The 21,435-nt window shown below is 52.8% G+C and overlaps 1 protein-coding gene across 3 annotated transcripts in view; it reads right to left on the bottom strand.

Annotated features, from left to right (window-relative positions):
* The window catches only part of BICD2 (BICD cargo adaptor 2), a 107,712-nt gene that overhangs the window by 3,125 nt on the left and 83,152 nt on the right, over positions 1-21,435 (bottom strand). Inside the window, exons 3-8 of one of the 3 annotated variants that reach the window (XM_010600642.3) lie at positions 19,559-19,711; positions 17,467-17,931; positions 15,238-16,263; positions 14,184-14,335; positions 9,889-10,099; positions 5,740-7,923 (exon numbers count right to left, since the gene is read on the bottom strand). In XM_010600642.3, the coding sequence (XP_010598944.1) occupies positions 7,918-7,923; positions 9,889-10,099; positions 14,184-14,335; positions 15,238-16,263; positions 17,467-17,931; positions 19,559-19,711 (2,013 nt within the window). In that variant the 3' untranslated portion in view covers positions 5,740-7,917. Of the gene's footprint in view, positions 1-5,739; positions 10,100-14,183; positions 14,336-15,237; positions 16,264-17,466; positions 17,932-19,558; positions 19,712-21,435 lie in introns of those variants that run through there. The other 2 variants (XM_064291065.1, XM_003421088.4) reach the window with 2 other exon arrangements.

The following is a 21,435-nucleotide window of genomic DNA, read 5'->3' as shown; positions in this document are numbered from 1 at the left end:
TCTTGTGGCTATCAGAGTCCCCCCAATACACTGTTGACTGTGAGTGCAGCCTCTACTCAAGACACCTATTTCCTAGCATACAGCAGCCTCAGTCAGTATACCTCAGTGTGGACCAGAAGAGGGACAGACAGACCCAAGCTGATCCCAAGGAGGCCTCTTCGGTTGGTTTTGGGGACCTGAGCTATGGGTGTGCAGGGAGGCTGGCAGAGTACTGCTTATGGGAGCAGAATCCACTGCGAGGGCCTTCTGTAGCAATCTGTAGTGGCCTGGCAACCAACAGTTACCAGGTCTAATGCTGGTCAGATCCCCACAGAGATCTGCCTTGTTGCTACCAGAACCTCCTCCCACCCTGTAGCATATTGGCTGTGGGTATAGCCTCTAGTCAAAATGCCTAATTCTCAGTCAGCAGTCCTCGGCGTTTACTAGAAGCAGGGGCAGACTGACCCAAACTGACCCCCAGGGAGGTCTGCCCTGTTACAGAGGCCTGAGCCATTCAGTACCCAGGGAGGCAGGTAGAGTTTTGACTATGGGAGAAGACTCCACTGCAGGGACCTTCTGTAGCAATTCATAGCAGTCTTGAAGCTGACAGTGTCCGGGTGCAGGAGGTGCTGGCAAGCTCCAAAAGAACCCCGGGGAGGTCTGCCTTATTAATTTTGAAGAAAAATCTTGGGGTCCTTTCTCTTCGTGCAGGCAGGGGTTGTGGTGGTTAGGAAGCAGCTCTTTTGCTGCAGCCGCTCTCAGATCACAGCAGCTGAAGGCCCATATGGCTGGAGGGAAGGGCAGGGACAGTGGAAGAAGCAATTTTCCTATTGTATGCATATCGTGGAAGCCCTGGTGGCACAGTGGTTAAAGCACTCAGCTGCCAACTGAAAGGCTGGCGGTTGGAACCCACCAGCTGCTCTGAGGAAGAAAGGTGTGGCAGTCTGCTTCCATAAAGATTTATAGCCTTGGAAACCCTGTGCAGCAGTTCTACTCTGTCCTTATAGGGTTGTTGTGAGTCAGAATTGACTCCATGGCAGTGGATTTGTTTTGGTTTCATGCATCTCATTGTTGATTTGTTGATTCTTGCCTGACTGCAGTTCCCTGCTGCTGTTCTCTGCTCCTGATTCAGAGTCCCTCAAGGCCAAGCATTGTTTCCTTATACTTCTTGTATTTGTGGGGGAGGGTCAGAATGATGGTTTGTTTGTGTCGCCATCTTGCCAGAATTCCTCCTCCATAGGGTTTTCAATGGCTAATTTTTCAGATCACCAGGCCTTTCTTCCAAGGTAGCTGTGGGTGGACTCAAATCTCCAATCTTTCAGTTAGCAGACAAGCGTGTTAACCATTTGCACCTTCCAGGGACTCCTTAAATGTCTAGAATTGGACCTTTTTCTCTTTTCTGGAAAGGCTTTACTGGATTTTAAATATCAACTACATTCCATTGTTTCATTTTTCTTCTTGCAAGGCTTCTGATAAATTGCTTTTCCATTCCCACTACTTTTTGCCAACTTATTTTACTTCTACTGTGTCATTTTCATTGTTTTGGTTGTTTACCTTTCTTTGACGCCCCTTATTCAATTTTCATTTGATTCTAGTGTCTGGGTACACTCCTAAGAAAAAAAATTTCCATTTCTTTTCCTGAGTTAAGTCAAATCCATTTTTTATTTCTCCCTATTTCTGATTTTAGTTTTTATGTCTCTCATTCAAGGTTGGAAACCCTGGTGGTGTAGCGGTTAAGAGCTACAGCTGCTAACCAAAACATCAGCAGTTCAAATCCACCAGGCACTCCTTGGAAAACCTATGGGGCAGTTCTACTCTGTCTATAGGGTCACTATGAGTTGGAATCGACTCAACAGCAATGAGCTGTTTTTAATTCAAGGTTGTTTTTCACATCTTCAAATATTTGTTTCAGGATACTTAATTCAGTTTGGAGTATGGACTTATACTCCAAGTAGTTTTCTTCTGCTTCGTAATTGTATTTTAGGAAGTAATTTTCCTCAGTTGATGAATTGCTTTTCATTTCATAGTTCTCTATGAACTTTACTTTTCATCCATCTTTATAATCTTGGGTGTTTTTACAACACAAGGGAGTCATTTTGTGTCAGTCCAGCAAGATTCAAGTATTTCAGCAGGGCTCTTGTTTGAGGGCGGGGTGTGTTTGTGTGTCTGTGTGTAAGTGGGGTAGATTGCAAATTCTCTCATTTTCTGGCTCTCCTTTGTCTTGCAGAATCCTCAGTTTTCCCTTTTTCTCCTTTCCCCCTCACCTGACTGCCAAAGAGTGCTTCTTCCTGTATGCATTCTTTTTTTTTCCTCCCAGAAGCTATACATTGTCCCTTTTTAAGCCATGGGTGGCCTTTTAAATTCCACTTGCTCCTCTAACTTGTGACTGGACTTTTATCTCTGTCTTAGGTAGTCTGGCCTTTTGGCTCCTCTGCCCTGTTTCCTGTCACCTCAGGTCATCTGGGCTGTGATGACCAATACAGGTGTGTAGGTGTCCCCTCCAGCCTGAACACATCATGAGGATGGGGGCATTGTCACACCCATCTTGTTACACGTAACGCTTGCTTTACATTGACAACCCCATGGCTCTTTATCACATGCCAGGCCAGTTCTAGCTGCCCCGTAGTGTCTCTCAGTGCTCTGACAGCCCTGAGTGTCCCATTCCTCCCCCATTTCACAGGTTAGGCTGCTGCCCAAGGTTGCACAGCTGGTTGGAGTGAGGTGCTGGCCAGACCCTGGTTTCCATGCTGTCTTTCTGATGAACCACTGAGACACGCTGAGCCTTGGGCGAGAGGTTCGGCCAGCTCCTGCCCCTCCTTGTTGACATCCTTTCTTTGAGGGGTCGCTGTCTGAGGTTGGGCCAGGGTCCTGTACACAGCCAAGGCCCTGTAGGATTTGCCTGAGGAGGAGAGAACGGGTGCAGGGAGGGTGGGCTACCCTTGAGCACAGGTCTATCTTCAGCTTGGGTGGTGGCAGCATCACCTCTCCAAAGTCAATTGGGGCAGCCATACAGTGGACCTGGGTGTCTGACACCCCCAGGAGGGACAGGCAGGGCCGGACAGCTGGACAGAGCCATCAGCTGCACAACAAATGCAGTATCCAGCAGGAGGTCCCCTCCCTCCAGGCAAGCAGCCAAGAGTGGGTACATGTCCTACTATGTTGGGTCTAGGGTCGTCAGGATGGACTGCCAGATGGAGTCCAGTCAGTCTGCCTGGTTATGTGCCAAGCATGGGCATCCATGACGGAAGCAGCTGTGAGCATCAAGGCCTAGGCTCAGGAAGGCCCCTTATCCCACAACACAAATGGTATACGGTGAAAACTGTGCTGGGCAAGGAGGAGGCACACTGTGGGGCAGGCAGGGCTGACAGGCAAGCAGAGCAAAAGTGCGAGGAGAAGGGATGGAAGTCGGACTGGCCTAGAGGCAGGGAGAGGGGTCTGGGTGTTCAGAGGGGCACCAACGCTCTGGGGAACCAGGACTTGGTGGATGGGGAAGGAGGAGCTGCCAGGATCAGAACTTGGGCTAGCACCTTCCTGGGAGGTGACACAAGTGTACACTTCACCTGGTGGCAGCGAGGGGCACCAAGGATGATCATCAGGGAAACAAGTGGATCTCCGTGTCAAGATGAGGCCCCAGTGGACCCAGGAGGCGGGTGAGGGGGATTATTTCAGGGATGGGATGAGAGGCGTGGGCCCAGAACCTCTGAAGTACACGCCTGAGTTCAGAGGGTGCAGGGTGACAAGAACAGCACAGCTGGAGAGGGGGATGGGAGAGGTGGGAGAGCATGGGGGCACTCAGGCAGATGTGGGGACACAGGAGGAAGAAGCTGGGGGCTGATGGGCCAGAAGAAGAGCTGAAACCCCAGGACATAGCAAACTTTGCTCTCAGGAAGCTGGGCTGAGCTGGACTCAGGGCAAGAGTCTGAGGTCCAAGAGTCTAACTCCCCACAAGCAGGTAAGTCCACCTGAGGATGGGGGGGCTACGGCAGGTGGGTGTGACGAACCTAGCCTCCACAGCACCTCCTGCTGTGGGCCTGTCACCAGGTGTGAACTCTTCCCCGATGGGCTCCCCCACCTGCCCTGAACACCAGGATGCTCTGCTCACCCACCTGCGTGGGACAGCTTCCCATGACGTCTCCAGGTGCATCTGCTGCTCCATCCTGCCTCTGCCCTCAGAACCCAGGGCCTTTTCTGTGTCCCGTGTGTGTCCATGCCCCTGCCCCAGCCTTTAACTTGTGAGGTCTGACCTAGCTCTGTGTGGTCAGGGTCAGGAAGAAGTGCTGCATGTGCAGCTGGTGTCAGAAGATAATTGGATTGAGTCATTCATCTGCCCTGGGAGCTCAGCATCCTCTTGCCACCTCCCCTGGTCCTTCCATCTGCACAGAGGGCCTACTGACACTTCCCTCTAGGATGGAGCCTGGCCCTCTGGCCTAGTCCACCTGCCTCTGCATAAGACTCTCTTGGGGGCCCCTCCTCCTCTTCTCCCTCCTTACAGGCACACCTGTCCATCTCAGGCTGACCCAAATGGCTCCCCTTAGGCCCTGACACCCCTCATTATGCAATGCTGATCATGGCTACAGGGGCCATTTCCCCACTGACCTTCCTCTCCTCCATCAGGGGCCATCCTGGCACCCCATGGATCTGCTCACCTGCCCTCCTACCTCCCTGTGCCCTGGAAGAGAGGCAAGTGGCTTTGTGTTGGGTAGGGTCCTCCTGACTCCACAGGAGCTGCAGGGTAGGGTGTGCTCTCAGTTGGGGAAATCCAGCACTTTCATGTGTGTGTATTATACTTCATGAAGAAACCCCAGAAAACAGACCAGACCTGGGCTTCTTAGTCAATAGTGGGCTAAACAGAAGGGCGCCTGGAGGGCATCTAGGGTTCCCATTGTGGTCTCTCCCCCAGGAGGAGCCTGCTGCAGAAGTCTCTCATAAGCGTGCCACGATTTGTATGAGGCCTTAGCTGGGGACGAGGGGCTCCAGACCTCATGGGTGGGATCGACTAGCTGCCAACTGTGAGGCTAGGTTTCCAGCCCTGGTAACTTGCCTTAGGGGAGGGGTAAGAGGAACAGTGCTGCAGGGAGATGGCAGAGGACGCAGAGGGTGAGGGCTGGGCTCCACCACGTCCTCCTCTCACAACTGTGAGGACTCCCACTTGGGTTGCTGTCATCCGTCCTGGTAATCAGAGACAACAGCCGTGCCGGGGGTGGAGGGCGGGGCTGATGATGGATAGGAGGGCTCAGAAGTGTTGTCTGACTGTGTGGACGAGCCCTGGAGCCCTGCTGCCTGCCCTCCCAGACCTCCTTCGGGTCTCCACTCAGATGAGCTGGGCAAGAGGCCCAGGTGACAACACAGGCCAGAAGTAGGGCGATTACTTCTGGCTACTGAGACAGAAAAAGAAACAAGCTTCTTTTATCCAGCCAGAAAGGTTCAAACTCACACCAGTCACGACAGCCCCTACTAAATAGACAGAATACTTTTGCGGCGGGGGGGGGGGGGGCACAGTGGCGGTGACAGGACAGTGAGAGCCTGAGACAAGTGGGGCCTGCAGGGCTCCATGTGGAGCAGGGGTGACAGGGCAATGAGAGCCTGTCTCAGAATGCTCCCAGTGATGGCCCCCAGGGTGCTCCAGCTCCCACCACCAAGATGACCCATTCTTGTTCAGCTTTCTTCTGTGTTTTGCTTCAAAGCACTGACATCACTGGGTATTGCTGGAACCACAGTCGTCTGGAGCAGGGCGTCAAAGCAGCTACAGAGAACAATACATGCCTTTTGTCTTTTTATTGTTCTTTTTTATTTACTGGTCCTACCAACCGCGACTCTTTACACAGGCCCATCATTCCTATGCACACTGGCTTTGGAAACATTCAAGTTATATGTTTGTGTGCCAAGAATCTCCATGAATTTCTCCTTCCCATTCATTTTTCATGCTCTGCCTCGTTTTCTCTGAAATTCAAGGCATTTGCTTAGTATTTTTGTTTGCTTGTTTGTTTGTCTAGGTCTGTGTAAAGGTCCCTTGGCAGGAGAACATGCACATGACCTTAAAATAAAGACCAACATCCTGACACTAGGGTAATGCACAGAGAATACAGCACTCAGACAGCACTGCAAATAAATACCCCACAGAGGTGAAGTTATTGCAAATGTAACAATATTTCTTATAAATCAATACTGTAACAGAAGACAGGAGTCCCTACAACTAGGAATAAGAAACATTTATTCCAGGAAACAGAATTCTTTTATTCTTGTCATTTACATTGTTATAATTTGTACTTTTTTCTTTTTGGAGGAGAGAAGACAGTTTTCTTCTTCCTCTACAAGTACCAATTTAATCATTCACACAAACCTCAGCAAACAGGGCAGGGATTGAGGACCTGCTGACCTGGCTTGCTGAGGAATGCTAGCGATTTCTGTTTCCTGAAATTAACAGTGATTAGTCACACCAAGCAAGAGAAGATATTAATGTCTCATTTTCACATTTGCAAAGAATACTAAGGTTAACCCTTGTCCACCACCGTGCGAAGCAAAGAGAGAGCACTGATACTCCTAACACATTCTTGGTTCTTCACAAACATGTTATTAATACAGATTGCTTAGTTTGTTCCAGGAAAGTCCATTTCGTTCCCAAAGCACACTCAAGTGTTTTGTGGCTGTTTTCATTTTCTAAGCCCCTGAATTTGCAAAGATCTGCAGAGTAAAGAATCACTGACTAACAGAATTTTGTACAATCTCTGTTCTCTTTCTCTCAACGGAGATGCCCAGGTAAAGGTGTAAGGGCACACGCTCACCTCACACTTATTGCTTCACACTGGCTGTGAAAATCCCCAACTAGCTCCTCACTGTCCATTTTAGAGAATAAACCACTCTGGGACACCTCCCTTAAATGACGAAGGCACTACTGGCAGTGATTACTAACAAAAAGGCGCTGAAATAGAACACCCTAAAAATCGACGACTGTAGAATTTTCTAAGTGTACCACAATTTGGCACAACAACCAGATTAACAAAACAATTCCAATTTGGAATTTCACTGGTACAGTTGTATAAAATCCTGTTAATCAGTCATGCCTCACAATATCCTAAAACCCAGAAAATTCTGGAATTTGCAGGTAATACTCTCATTCAATAATTTATTATGTTTTTTTTTTCAAGTGCCTATTACTGTTTTAACCAGAGCAAAGGTCAAGTTTTCTTCTTGTTACATTGAACTATTCCTAAGAATAATAATAATACAATATGAAAAACCCCAGAATCTGAATACCCTGGATTTCTTAATGAACATGGCATTGAAAATCCATAATTTCAAACATGAATCATCACGCTGTATAACCTAGAAGGCTGCTGACCCACAGGGTGGATCCATTAGCCGAGCGCCTTGCTGGCTCCGAGCCCTCACCTAAACAGCCTAGAGCTACACACTACAGGGAGCACACATGTTTGCAACGTGCTGACATCCAGTCAACAGGCTGAGAGCTAAGACAGTGAGCTATGTGACCAAGAGCACACACCACAGCATCTGAGAACCATCTCTACATGAGGAGTGAGGAAGCAAGTATAATATCAAAGTATCAAAAGTGCACAGGTTTATCGGATAAAAAAGGGGTGTCTGTAACAAGAGGGGTCCCCCGTGGTGTCTCTAGCAGGTTCACAACGAACATGGTGGTCACGGTTTGGAGCGGGTTCCTCAGCACGTGTAAAAAGGTCTTTCAAGCAGCAGCTCGCAGCATTTGCAACACTAAAGCTCTTGTTCTTCCCATTACAAACCTGGGGAATGCTGTTTTGAAAAAAATTGCAGTGACATATCCAAAGACATTGCTAAGTGGGATTTAGGTTGCCTTTCCTTCCTCCGTGTGGGTGGCCCACATTCCTCCAGCCGCAACCACGAGGGGAGGAAAGGAGCTGCAAGGCGACAGGGCCAGGCAGCCGAGTCCTCTCAGCCACTACTCTACAGCTGCAAACAGGAGAAAACAAGATGCCATTAGAAAACCAGTCACTCGTCATGCCTGCTCATCCCACATCTCCAAGTCCTGGTGCTGCTGTGAGCATGCAGGGTGAGTTACTGGCTGAGCAGAAACCTGGGTGTGTTAGCTGTGGCCATGCTCTGCAGTGGGGCTGCACAAAGACCCTGACAAAGCACTGAAAGGAGCTGCTGCAGTAGGGGACAGAGCTGAGGGTGCAGACGGGCATGCGGTGACACACGCAGGGCAGGGAGTCCTCCTCACCAGGCAGGGGACGTGCGACCTTTCTGAAGGACGAGAGGCACTCCAAGGCCCACCGTGAGCCCGGATACCAGTGGGACACCTGCGGGGCCCACCCCTCCGTCATTCCAGGCTGCTGTGGGTACAGCCCAAGGCGAAACCCGTCTGCAGCAGTTGGGGTTTGGTGGGGACTCAGGCACACTCCAGAACCATAGGATAGAGTAAAGCAGGGCAAACGCCTTTGTGAGAGTGGGCCAGGCAGTCTCTCGTCAGATAGTGTGAATTCCCCTTCTGCAGAAAAGTGCCCCTGACTTCCGACAGGTAAGGAGCGCTTAGGTGGAGAAGGTGCAGCCTCTCGTCCAGCTGACCCCACAGGGTGGTCAGGAAGAGAAATACTGAGAGAAGTTCTCGCCAGGAAGCGTAAACTCAGGACGCCCAACACAGTGCAGACAATGCCTCTGCTAACTAACGGAGAGCCACAGGTCCCATGGTGACTTCTCATTTTATGGCCTAACTCCTGCCCACCCCCCACATTGCACAAAGGAAGCCACGCTGCTGCCCATGCATCCCGGGACCCGGTCCCACTCAAAGCCTTTGAGAGTAGCCCCAGCTGGGCTCTTGCCAGCAGCTGTGAAGGTCTTTCAACTCAGCTGAGCTCAGGATGCTCAGACTTCAGGCTATGGGTTCAAGGCCCTGTTTCTCAGGTGTGATGTCACCTGGGAAGAAGTGATGTGCTGTGGGTGGGTGGGTGTGCACAGGGCACTGCAGCCCTAGATGCTGGCCTGTCGGGAGGGGCGGACAGCAGGGAAACCTACCACCATACAAAAGGGTGGGGCTTCGCACTGGATACAAAGGCCCTGGCCAGGCACTTGGAAAGCTTTTTTCATTGCAACAATGGTTCCTGTTGGCTACCTTCCTACCCACTTGCAGACCCAGATAGGTGTAGACCTCAGATGGGGATGAGCGGCCAGGTCAGGTGTCCTGGACTAGATCAGCTGAGCCTGGGCTGACACATTTATCGGCTCCCCAGCCACACATGGGTGTCCAGGCCTGGAGGTGTGGGGAGCTCACGGCAGCTCTGTCCCTGGGTTTGGGGTGTGATTCTGCACTTCTGTCGTGAGTGGGATGTGCAGTGAGATGTGGCACAGGCTACAAAGTAGTTCCATAAACCAGCCACGCACAGAGTCAGCTGCTGCAGTTGCTCCAGCTTGCGGGGGAGGGGGCAGGGATGCAGGGCAGGACAACTGCATGGCACACATGCCAGGGCATGGAAGTGTCCAACTCAGGCCCTGTGCTCCCCTGCGGGTGCTGAGCAAGGAGGCCGGATCAAGACTTCCTTGCCTCGGGTTCTTTCCATGGCAACTGTGCTGCCGGGAAACCCCTTTCTCACGTCTGTTTTCTGCAGCTCTGGCCCCTCCTAAAAGGGCAGCTGTTACTAATGGGAGCGTCCTGTGAGCAATGAGACGATGAAGAGCAGACACAGAACAGGCCCGAGGGTCCGGCAGGCCAACGTGCTGTGCCCATGTGACGCGGTCAGAGACCTTCCCGTGAGAGAGTTAGTGGGGGCGAAGCGGACAGGTGGCGCGGAGCGTTAGCTGCAGTGTGCGGTGCCCGCAGCCCTAGTCACAGTAAATGTTATATTTTTCACTGCAGAACACCTGAGTGGAGAGGCCAGAGCCCTCGGCCCTGTCACTGGCGCAGGCGCAGGTGTGACTTACACTCGGGGTGCTGGGCTTGGCCTTGGGGGTGGCCTTGGTGCGGCCACGCCGGGCCTGCTCATGGTCCAGCTCGAGCAGCTCCAGCCGCTGGGTCAATGCCAGCTTCTGCTGGATGGCCATGCGCAGCAGCGAGTTGAGTGTCTTCTTCTCATCCTCGGCGGCCGCCAGCTGCCGCTGCATCTCATCCAGCTGCGTGATGTACTCATCACACCTGCAGGGCAACGCAAGAGTACATGAAGGAACACGGCGGGTGGGGTGGGGTTCTTCCCCTGGGCAAGGAGATGAGGGCCCAGGAGGGCAATGGCAGAGAAGCGGGCCTGCCTGAGTCATAGGGAAGCAGCAGCAGCAGCGAAGTCAACGCCCATGTGGGAGGCTGGGGACTGCGGGGGCAGGGGGATGGGTTCCAATTCTTGTTAGCAACAGCTTCCTGAGCCTGACTGAGCAGGCCTGTGTCCTCCACCCACCTGCCCTGGGGTGTATGTATTGGGGGGGTCTGCTCACAGCCCATGCTGGGCCTTGTCACCAGTCCTCCCCCAATGTGGGAGGACCCCCATAAAGATGGCACGAAGCCTCCTGACCACAGCTGTTGAGAGAGGACTCTTGGGGCCCAGACAGTGCAGCCCTAATGGGTTGGTTGGCTTCATTTTTTAATGGCAAAGGCGGTGTGCGTTTGACTCAGCCAGCTTTGCTTACTCAGTGAGATTTTCCATGGAGAGCCTGTTTTCCCCTGAGCAATTCGGCTTTCTCTGGGAGGGGCTCTTTGGAGCAGGTGTTCCCAAAGCGGGGGCTGCCCTTCCAGACCTCATGGTGGCCCAGGCAGCCAACAGAAGCACTGGTGCCATCAGGACCATGAAAGGGGCTTTCTAGGTGTGGGTGTGGACCCTAGAGGGCAGGACCGGGTTCAGTCTCGGCTGCACTGGTGCCTGGCATGGTACTTGTATGCAGTAGGTCTGTGCTGAGTGAGCCACCCAAGCCAGGCAAAGGTGTGTGTCAATATAGTGCAGTAGACAAGAACAGCTCCTGGGTCTCTGCTCAACTTGTGACATAACTGCTCCCCCTGCCACATTTGGCCTCGAGTGGCCTTTCATAGCCCTTGTCGCATGTCATCTCACTGTGCCCTAGGCCCCCCTGGTAAGGGCAGAGCTGGGCAGCCTGAGTGGAGTGTTTTGCCACAAGAGTTGCCATAGTCAGGAGGTCCCAGAGGTGCCAACACAGAAACACCCGGGCACCCTGAGCCTGTCCCACACCAAGCTGAACCCAGAGCTGAGCTGGTACAACAGCTGCTCCTCACACTGTGAGCCTGGCCTGTCGCGTGCCCAGCATCTAAGCACATCTCTCCCACCCCCTCAAAGTACCTCCCCAGGAAATTCCACCCACTCCACAAACAAGAGCCAGGGCTGAGCAGGCTGCAGACAGCCCCTCAGGGCCAGTGACTGATCTCAGTCTTTCAGGTAAGGCAAGCAGGTTTGGGATCCTGGTGCCACCTGCAAAGTCAGGGGCTACATGTCTTTAAATAAAGTAAGCTTAAGAAAGCTGACCATCACAAGAATAGATTTGACACATTGAAGACTAATGACTGAAGACTAGACAAGTTGTAGAATGACACCATGGACTCATACATGAAGAAAGCAAGAGATCATTAAAGACAGGAGAGAAAGAAAAGACCTAAATGGATGTCAGAAGAAAGTCTGAAACTTGATCTTGAATGTCGAGTAGCTAAAGCACAAGGAAAAAATGATGAAGTAAAAGAGCTGAACAGAAGATTGACATATAATCCAGAGCCAATGGCACTGAAGGAAGAAGTCCAAGCTGCACTGAAGGCTCTGGTGAAAAGCAAGGCTCTGGGAGCTGACGGGGACACCAACGGAGATGTTTCAACACACGGATGATGCACTGGAAGTGCTCACTCATCCATGCCGGAAATGTGGAAGACAGCTACCTGGCTGACTCGGATAGATCCATATTTATGCCTATTCCCAAGAAATGTGATCCAGCCGAATGTGGAAATTATCGAACAGTATCATTAATACCACATGTAAGCAACATTTTGCTAATAAAATTCAAGCCAGATCAGAAGAGGATGTGGAACCAAGGGTATCACTGCTGATGTCAGATGGATCTTGGCTGAAAGCAGAGAATACCATAAAGGTGTTTACCCGTGTTTTATTGACTACGCGAAGGCATGGGACTGTGTGGATCATAACAAACTATGGATAACATTTCGGAGAATGGAATTTCGGAATGCTTAATCACGCTCATGAGGAATCTGTACATGGATCGAGAGGCAGTCATTTGAACTGAACAAGTGGATACTGCAGGGTTTAAAGTCAGCAAAGGTGTGCATCAGGGTTGTATCCTTTCACCATACCTACTCAATTTGTATGCTGAGCCAATAATCCGAGAAGCTGGACTATATGAAGAACAGGACATCAGGATTGGAGGAAGATTCATTAACAGCCTGCGTTATGCAGAAGACAGAACCTTACTTGCTGAAAGTGAAGAGGACTTGAAGCATTTACTGATGAAGATCAAAGATCATAGCTTTCAGTATGGATTATACAGCTCAAACATAAAGAAAACAAAAATGATAAACGAAGAAAAGACTGAAGTTGTCAGGGATTTCATTTTACTTGGATCCACAATCAACACCCATGGAAGCAGCAGTCAAGAAATCAAAAGATGCATTGCATTGTGCAAATCAGCTGCAAAGGACCTCTTTAAATTGTTGAAAAGCAAAGATGTCACCCTGAGGACTAAGGTGTGCCTGACCCAAGCCATGGTATTTTCAATCGCCTCACATGCATGTGAAACCTGGACAATGAATACGGAAGACCGAAGAAGTATCGATGCCTTTGAATTGTGGTATTGGTGAAGAACATCGGATATACCATGGACTGCCAAAAGAATGAATAAACGTGTCTTGGAAGAAGTACAACCAGAATGCTCCTTGGAAACAAGGATGGCAAGACTGCGTCACACATACTTTGGACATGCTGTCAGGAAGGACCAGTCCCTGGAGAAGGACATCATGCTTGGTAGAGGGTAAGCAAAAAAGAGGAAGACCCTCAACAAGATGGACTGACACAGTGGCTGCAACAATGGGCTCAGCATAACAATGATTTTAAGGGTGGCGCAGGACTGGGCAGTGTTCATTCTGTTGTGTACAAGGTCGCTATGAGTCAGAACCGACTTGACATACCTAACGACGACAACAACAAGGAAGCTGAGATTTAGGTGTTAATGCTGAAGAATTGTGAGCCCTTTTCCCAAGGGCTTGCCTAAACCCCAGGAAGAGGGGGAAGCTTCCAGAGAATGTCTGAAATGTTCTTTCCTTGTCTCCTCCCCGCTTCCTCCCACATACCCTGTTTAGGAAAAAATCCAGCTTGTCTCCATTTTGACCAGGCAGGGGTCCCTGTGGCAGGGACACCAAAAAACTGGGATGCCCAGCCTCGGGCATGAGGGGAAGCAGGGCTCCAGCCCAGACTCCAATCCTGTCTAACCTCAGGGCTTGGGTTCCTCAGGTGCAACACGGAACTGACTAGACCAGCTCCTGGACCACAGTGGGAGGGATGCTTGTTGCTGGCCAGCAGGGGGCACCATCGCCCTTCAGATGGAGAAAACCAGGGGCCCCCAGCAGAAACTGCCTGTATTAAGATCCTTCTCATGGAAGGGCCCCTGAAGCAGCCTCCAACACCTGGGAACTCTCACCATGCCCAGCCTCCTGGTCTAACCTTCCCTGGGTGGGTGGGTAGGTAGGGGAGTGGGGAGGTCACAGAGAAACTGCCATGTCAGAGCAGTGAGCTGGACTGGGCAGGCCCGTGTCCTCCACCCACCCACCCTGGGGTGTGTGTATGAGGGGCTTGCTCACAGCCCACCCTGGACCTTGTCACTAAACTCCCCCTCCATGTGGGAGGATCCCCACCCAGCCAGCATCAGGGCAATGTGCCTCTCACAGCCTACCCTGGACCTCAGCCCTAAGTGCCTCCATGTGGAAGGACAAGGCCTCTTCCATCAGGGATGTCCGTGGCTGGCTGCCAAGGAGATGCTGGCTGCGTCACAGGGAACAGGGCAGAAATCTGCTCCCTTCCACACCTGCCGCTGCCCCTGCCTCCCCACCCCGCCCACCCTACCAGCCCTGTGACCCCTTCCAGGGCTCTGAGGAGGCAGCACACAGGATACTGTCAGCTGCAACTCCACTGCGTGGCACAGACGCAGCGCCTCCGCTGGGCCCTGACCAGCCAGCCCAACCAGCTGCACTTGGCGTGGCCTGGTGCAAGCTCCTCCCACCTCCTCACCTGGTGGCGAACATGGCACGCAGTGAGGAGAAGGTGGCAGCGTCCTCTTTTAGCGCCTTGAGCTCATTGCGCAGCTTCATCATGGTCTCAGTCACCATTGCCTTCTCGTTCTCGTACTTGCTCTTCAGGTTGGCCAGGGCCACCTCAGCTGTCTGCAAGGAGAGAGACCACAGGTAGGCGGGCTGCAGAGCGGTGCCAGGCCTTACCCCACCACAGGGAGGTACTCCTCGGGGTCAGCATGGGGGCACGTGAGCTGCATGGTGGGGCCCATGTGAACATGAATGTATCCCTCCTCCAGCACAGCCTCCAGGCCAGATCCTCAGTCACACCACAGTCTGGTGAGGATCCCAAACCATTCCCAAGACCCCTCACAATACTCTACCCACAGCACTAAGGCTGGGCAGTAGGCATGGCTTCTCTACAGACCCCCAGTAGGCGACAACCATAAACAAACTGCTGCTCTGGTTACGGGAGGACCCACCGAAGCTTGCCACCCCCACCCCCCGCAACCCTCCTGGCTGGTGGTCCTGAGTGCCTTCTGGGGGTCGTGGGCTTCCACAGAACCACTGCGGAAGCCACTGTGTCAGGGCTCCAGGTCTGGAGGGGCATACACTCCAGCTTGGGGACAACTGTATGATCAAGGATGCCTGACCAGGCAGAGCAGCGGTAGGGTCAGGGTGGAGCCAGCACCAAGGGTAGGAGGACAGAGATGAAGGGGAAATGCCCACTCAGGCCAGCAGCCTTCCAGGGTCCAGCCCAGCTTCCCCAGGGACCAAAGCCCAACCCCTGGAAGCCTCACAGAGCCCTTGGCTTGCAGCTCTGAAGAGAAGCTCTGTCCCACTCCTATCCCTGTCCCCCTCCTGGGCACTGAACTCCTAGCTCCCGCCCCCAGGCTCTGTTCCCCTTGCATATAGCCCTCCTCCAGGCCCCAGCCCCCGGGGCTCTGCCCCCACGTCCCCAGTCCTCCCAGGCCCCAGGCCCCAGGCTCTGCCCCCACGTCCCCGGTCCTCCCAGGCCCCGGCCCCCAGGCTCCACGCCTGGCCAGCTGGCTCACCTGCTTGTTGGCCTTCAGCACGGTCCGCAGTGTGGTGATCTGCTCACGCTTGGTGCTGAGCAGCGACTTGAGCTTCAGGATCTCTTCCATCAGTGCCTCCTTGTCCTTATCCACAGCAGGGCCCAGCTCCTGCGAGGCGATGCGCTGCCGTGACAGCTCGGTGGTGCGGTCCACAGCTGCCTGCAGGTGCTTGATCTGGTCACGGATAATAGCGATCAGGTTGTAGATGTTCATGGGCTCGCGGCGCGGGTCGCTCAGGGGTGACGGCAGCGAGGAGCCGGGTGAAGGGCTGCTCTCCCCGCTCCCACCCTCCGCTCTGCCCAGCTCCGTGGCCAGCAGCCCCTTGGGCAGGAGGACGGGAGAGCGGTGGCCGCGGCCCTCAGGGCTGGCACGGCCGGCCCCGCCCTGGCCCTCGCGGTAGTAGTCCAGCATAACACGGTTGGGTGTCTCATTGTTGCACATGCAGACGTGGTGGTAGAGGTTGGCCAGCTCCTCACTGAAAGTCACCAGCTCATCCTGGGCCACGCTCAGGCTGCCCTGAGTCTCGCCGGCCACGTCGCTCACATTCTTGAGTTCCTTCTCTAGCCGAGCCAGCAGGTCGCGGTCCTGCCGGCTGGCCTTCTCTAGCAGGGCGAGCTTCTCCGTGAGCACCTGGCCCTCGGCTTCATGGCGGCTCTTCTCCTCAGCATGCTGGGCCTCACTGGCCTCGTGCACGCTACGCAGTGCCTTCAGCTGTTCCCGGAGCTCAGCCGCCTCAGCCACGGCCACATGGTACTTGCAGGCCAGGATCTCGGGCCCGTTGATGTCCACCTCATAGTAGTCACCGTCCTCATGGCTGTCCCGGTCCTTTTCGTTGTCCAGGGCTGTCTGCCGCTCCTTGCCGGCCTGTAGGCGCCGCAGGGCACTCAGGTTCTCTGTGAGCCGGCTCACCTTCTCGTGCTGCTCTGACAGGGCCCCACGCGCCTGCTCCAGCTGCTTTTGTGTGTCCTGCAGTGTTGCCAGCAGGTTCACCTTCTCTCGCTCCATCTGCAGAGGCACAAGCACAGCGAAGTCAGCAGGTGGCGATGGGCCACCCTGGCACAGTGATCACTGTCCTGCCTGATACCATGTATCGGCCCCTTGGCCTCCATTGGCCGTCAGTGAAATGGGATGTGGATGGAACAGCTCATGTGGACCCTCAGAACCCTCTGTGCCAGAACCAACTCTCACAACCATGCAAGAAGGAGGTGCTGCTCCCACCCTCGCTTTGCAGCTGGAGCAGCTGAGGTTGAGGTGCTAGGTGACTTGTCCAAAGTCATGTGGGCAGAAGGGGGTGGGCTGGAACTCAGAGCCTGGCTGTGTAGCCGCTCACAGCCAACACGAGGTGAACACCGCTCTGAGCTTAGAGGGACCTAGGCACCGCCGTGCCACCACCCCGTGTGGGCTCATGTTCCAGAGTCCTGGGATGCTGGGCTCAGGAGGCTGAGGTCCTAGACCTGCAGGCTGGAGGGTAGATCCTCCAGCCCAGCACTCAGCTCCCCGGGGGCAGGGACTGCCTGTCCTTGTCCCCAGCACCCTCGGGGCACGGAACAGACATTTGTGGAGTCACCAAAAAAGGAAAGGTTCCCTGTCTTCCAGGAGATAATTTCATGAAGACCCTAAGCGTGTCACCCCCTGTGGCCTGTGTCCTTGTGTGTCAAGTGCTGTGTGTGGTGCTACGCACAAGACTAGCTTTGTATCATTTCACACACGGGCTCTCTACCTTATCCTGGGTCTCCATGCTCAACACGGGGCGGCGGGGGAGGGAGAGCCCCACCTCTGCCTGCCCCCTGGGGCCTGCAGCACCTGCAGCAGGCTGGCGGCTCTGAGAGTTCCACAGTGAGACACCAGGGGGTTTTCATCTGAGAATACTGTCCTTACACGACCCTTCTGCCCCCACTGCAGTACATGAGAAAACCTCTACCTAGCAATCAGAACCTTCCTTTTCTGGGTATCTTCTATCTGTAACATGGGTGCTGCACTTATGGTAACAATGCAGAATTTAAAAGGAATTTAAGTAGGACTTTCATCAACATAAAGCGTTGGGTGCATACCGTTTAGGAATGTGCAGATGTGGGGCAGGGCTGGAGGTGGGGAAACCCAAGCCAGAACCTTCCAAGTTCCAGGGGTCTGTGACAGGGGCCTTGTGTGGGGTGGGGATGTGGGCCAGGGGCCCCCACCCGGCCAGTTCTGGCATGGCCACACCCTCACCTGCATCAGCTGCTGTTTCAGCTTCTGGATCTCGGAAATGTTCAGCTCACTGAGGAGGTCGGAGACCAGGCTGGGAGAGGGTGGTGGGAGCCCATCCTTTCTGGGTGTGGAAGTCTTATTGTCGAGTGGCAGCTTGGCCAGGCCATGCTCCAGGCCATTGACCAGGGCCTCAGCATCGTTGTTGGGCTCTGTGGTGGCGGCAGCAGCGTCATCACTGAACTTGAGGCCATCGAGGGAGACGTGCAGGTGGCTGGTGTAGAGCGAGTCATTGATGCTCATGTAGTGTGACAGCTCCTTGCGCAGGCTGTTCTTCTGCTCCCGCTCTGTCTTGAGCGTCTCCAGTGCCTCCTCCAGCTGCCGCTCTGAGATCTCCTTGAGCCGGATGGCGTCCTCCAGTTGGCTGTTAAGATACTCAGTCTCTTCTTCCAGTCGCTTAATCTCATGCTTGAGGCCCTCGAATTCCACCTGAGAAAGGGAATTCAAAGAACTCACAAGTCAGGCAATCCCTTTATGCCAAGTAAATCTGCAAAAAGTTTCAAAGTGCTCGCTCACACTGCAGAGCAGGAGAAGGCCAAACCCAGCCCCTGCTGGGGGAACCAGGCGTTATTTTAAATGGTATAAAAATTTCTAATTGACATTAAGCTATTTAAATATTCTTAAAATAAATTAAATACGTACTTACATGCTCACTAGTACCATGCTAAGTGTATTTCAAATTGGAAGGAACTGAGACCCCCCCAAGGCAGTCGGAGCGAGCCTGGGACAACAGCAGCCACTCGCTTGTACTGTAGGCAGCACACACACCACAGCCGCACCCCAGGGGCGCTAGTACTAAGCTGGCAACAGCAGAATCCAAAATTGCAACTATGTGAAATTACATGCCTAGGACAAACTGGACCCCAGGTCGCAGCCAGAGGTGAACCCGTCTTCTCTAGCAGGTCCCTGAGACTTGGCCAGCCACAGCCCCCATAGCAAGGAGCAGACAGCCCCATCTTACTCCTCAAGGCCCACCCAGCTCCTCCACTAACTTCCCCTCCCTCGACTCCTTCAGAGGCTCCTACTGCAGCCCTGAGCATGGAGGCTACACTAGGCTCAGAGAAGAGAAACAGCACGTGAGGCCGCAGGTGCAGGAGGGTAGAGCTGGGTGGAGCTCATGTCTCATGCACCTAGATAAGGCACAGAGGACGAGAGGGACCACCGGAAAGATCAAAGGCCCCAGTTCCACAGAGGCTTGAGGATGACCCTGTGAAGACCCCATGGTCACCACTGGGGGTGGGGACACAGCCTGCAGGTCTAGCTTCTGGGGTGTTTAGTGTAATCTCTTGTGATTTGCTGGGACCACAGCTTCAGGTTGGCCAATGGTCAGCAGCACGCCTGCCAGAGGTCTTGCCCCTTGGGAGTTCTGGGCCTAAGTCCTGGCCATGAGAGCTCACCGCCCTTGCTGGTATGTAGGGTGAGCCAGGGTGTTCTAGTTACCCAGTGCTGCTGTAACAAATACCACAAGTGGACGGCTTAAACAAACAGAAGTTTATTCTCTCACAGTCTAGGAGGCTAGAAGTCCGAATTCAGGTCACCAGCCCAGGGGAAGGCTTTCTCTCTCTGGGGGTTCTCGGGGAAGGTCCTTGTCATCAATCTTCCCCTGGCCTAGGAGCTTCTCAGAACAAAGACCCCAGGTCCAAAGGATGCGCTCTACTCCCGGCACTTCTTTCTTAGTGGCATAAGGTATCTATCTCTGCTCACTTCTCTCTCCTTTTGTCTCTTGTAGGATAAAGGTGATCCAAGTCACACCCCAGGGAACCTTTCCTTACATAGGATCAGGGACGTGACCTGAGTAAGGGTGTTACTACCCACCTGAATCGTCTTTAACATAAGCTAATCTTGCCTCATTAACCATAATAGGCAGAGATTAGAATTTACAACACATAGGACAATTACATCTGATCACAAATGGAGGACAACCATACTTGACACACATTTTTGGGGGACACAATTCAACCCAAGACACAGGGCGACAAACCTTCCCAATATGGGAAGGCAGGATGAGGTGGGGTGAGGGCCCTTGCGCGCCCCTGGCCCTGGGCCACAGACTCACCTGGTTCTGCCTGAGCACAGACACCTGCTTCTGCAGGCAGATGTTCTCTTCCTCCAGCTCCGAGTAGTCCTGCAACAGGCGGGCCTCCCGGAACTTGTACTCCTTGATGTCATCCCGCAGGCGGCCTCGCTGTATCTCCACGTTCTGGTTGATCTGTGGGGGGAGACAGAAAGGTGGGCATGAGCATCCACCACCTGGCACAGGAGGGACATGAGGCCCTGAGCAGCCAGGCACTCTGTGTACAGTCAGCCGTACTGCCAGGACACAGGAGTCTGACCTGCCATGCCCAATGTGGACATCCTGTCGGGGAGGGGAACCTGTGGCCGTGTGTCGGGAGTGGGCAGCAGAGGGCCTCGGGTCCAATCCCTCGCTCTGCCACTCAGTAGCTTGGAACCTGCGGGAAGGGACGCAAGTCTGCTCTGACCCTCAGTTTCTTCATCTGTAAAACCCATTTACCCATTTAAAATAGCTCCTCCCTCATACACTGTGGGTGCGAATGTAAAATGGTGCAGCTGCTGTGGAAAACAATCTCGTGGGTCCTTGAAAAGTTAAATTTCCACATGTAGAATTTCCACATGATCCAGCAATTCCACTCCTAGGTACATACCCAAGAAAACTGAAAACGGGTTCACACAAAAACTTGTACACAAAGGTTCACAGCACCATTATTAAGATAATCTAAAACAGGAAAACAACCCAAATGTCCATCAGGGAATGAATGGCTAAGCACAATGTGGTATACACACACACAGAGCAGAACGTTATTCAGCCACAGAAAGGCATGCCGATGACACATGCTATGACACGTGACATGTGACAACCTTAAAAGCATGATGCTGCGTGAAAGAAGCCAGACACAAAAGGATAAACACCGTATGGTTCCATATATTAAAGGCCCAGGAGAGGTGAATCCACAGAGACAGAAAGCAGATTAGCGGTTGTACAGGGCTAGGGGGGTGGGAGGAGATGGGCAGTGACTGCTGATGGACACAGGGTTTCTTTTTGGAGTGAGGAAACATCTGTGAATAGACTAAAAGCCATTGAATTGTTGACTCTCAATGGGTGGGTTGCACGGGATGTGGTTCGTCTCAATAAAGTTGTTAAACAGCTCCTGCCTCATGGCTGCTTGTGAAGACGCAGCGATATTTTCACTCAAGCAAAGAGACCAGTGCAGGACCTGGTGTACACTGTGCTAGAATCAAAAATGCCCGCTGCTGTTATGTGCTCTGTGCTGGGGACCCTGGTCTCAACCTCAGAGCTGTGATATTCAGGGCTGGGTAGTTCACCATATTTATTCAATCTGTATGCTGAACAAATAATTTGAGAAGCTGGACTACATGAAGAAGAATGTGGCATCAGGATTGGAGGAAGACTCATTAAGAACCTGAGATATGCAGATGACACAACCCTGCTTACTGAAAGTGAAGAGGACTTGAAGCACTTACCGATGAAGATCAAAGACTACAGTAAAACCAATAAGCAACATCATGATAAACAGAGAAAATACTGAGGTTGTCAAGGATTTCATTTTACTTGGATCTACAATCAACGCCCATGGAAGCAACAGTCGAGAAATCGAACAACGTATCGCGCTGGGCAAATGTGGTGCAAAAGACCTCTTTAAAGTATTAAAAAGCAAAGATGTCACTTTGAGGACTAAGGTGCACCTGACCCAAGCCAAGGTGTTTTCAATCACCTCATATACATGTGAAAGCTGAATGATGAATAAGGAAGACCGAAGAAGAATTGACACCTTTGAGTTATGGCGTTGGCGAAAAATACTGGATACACCATGGACACTGCCAGGAGAATGAACAAACATGTGTTGGAAGAAGTACAGCCTGAATGCTTGTTAGAAGCAAGGATGGCAAAACTTC

Source organism: Loxodonta africana, chromosome 9 (genome assembly GCF_030014295.1).
Source record: "Loxodonta africana isolate mLoxAfr1 chromosome 9, mLoxAfr1.hap2, whole genome shotgun sequence".
NCBI lineage: Eukaryota > Metazoa > Chordata > Mammalia > Proboscidea > Elephantidae > Loxodonta > Loxodonta africana.
Note: the sequence above shows the minus strand (reverse complement) of the source record. Positions and strands in the feature narration are given on the sequence as shown.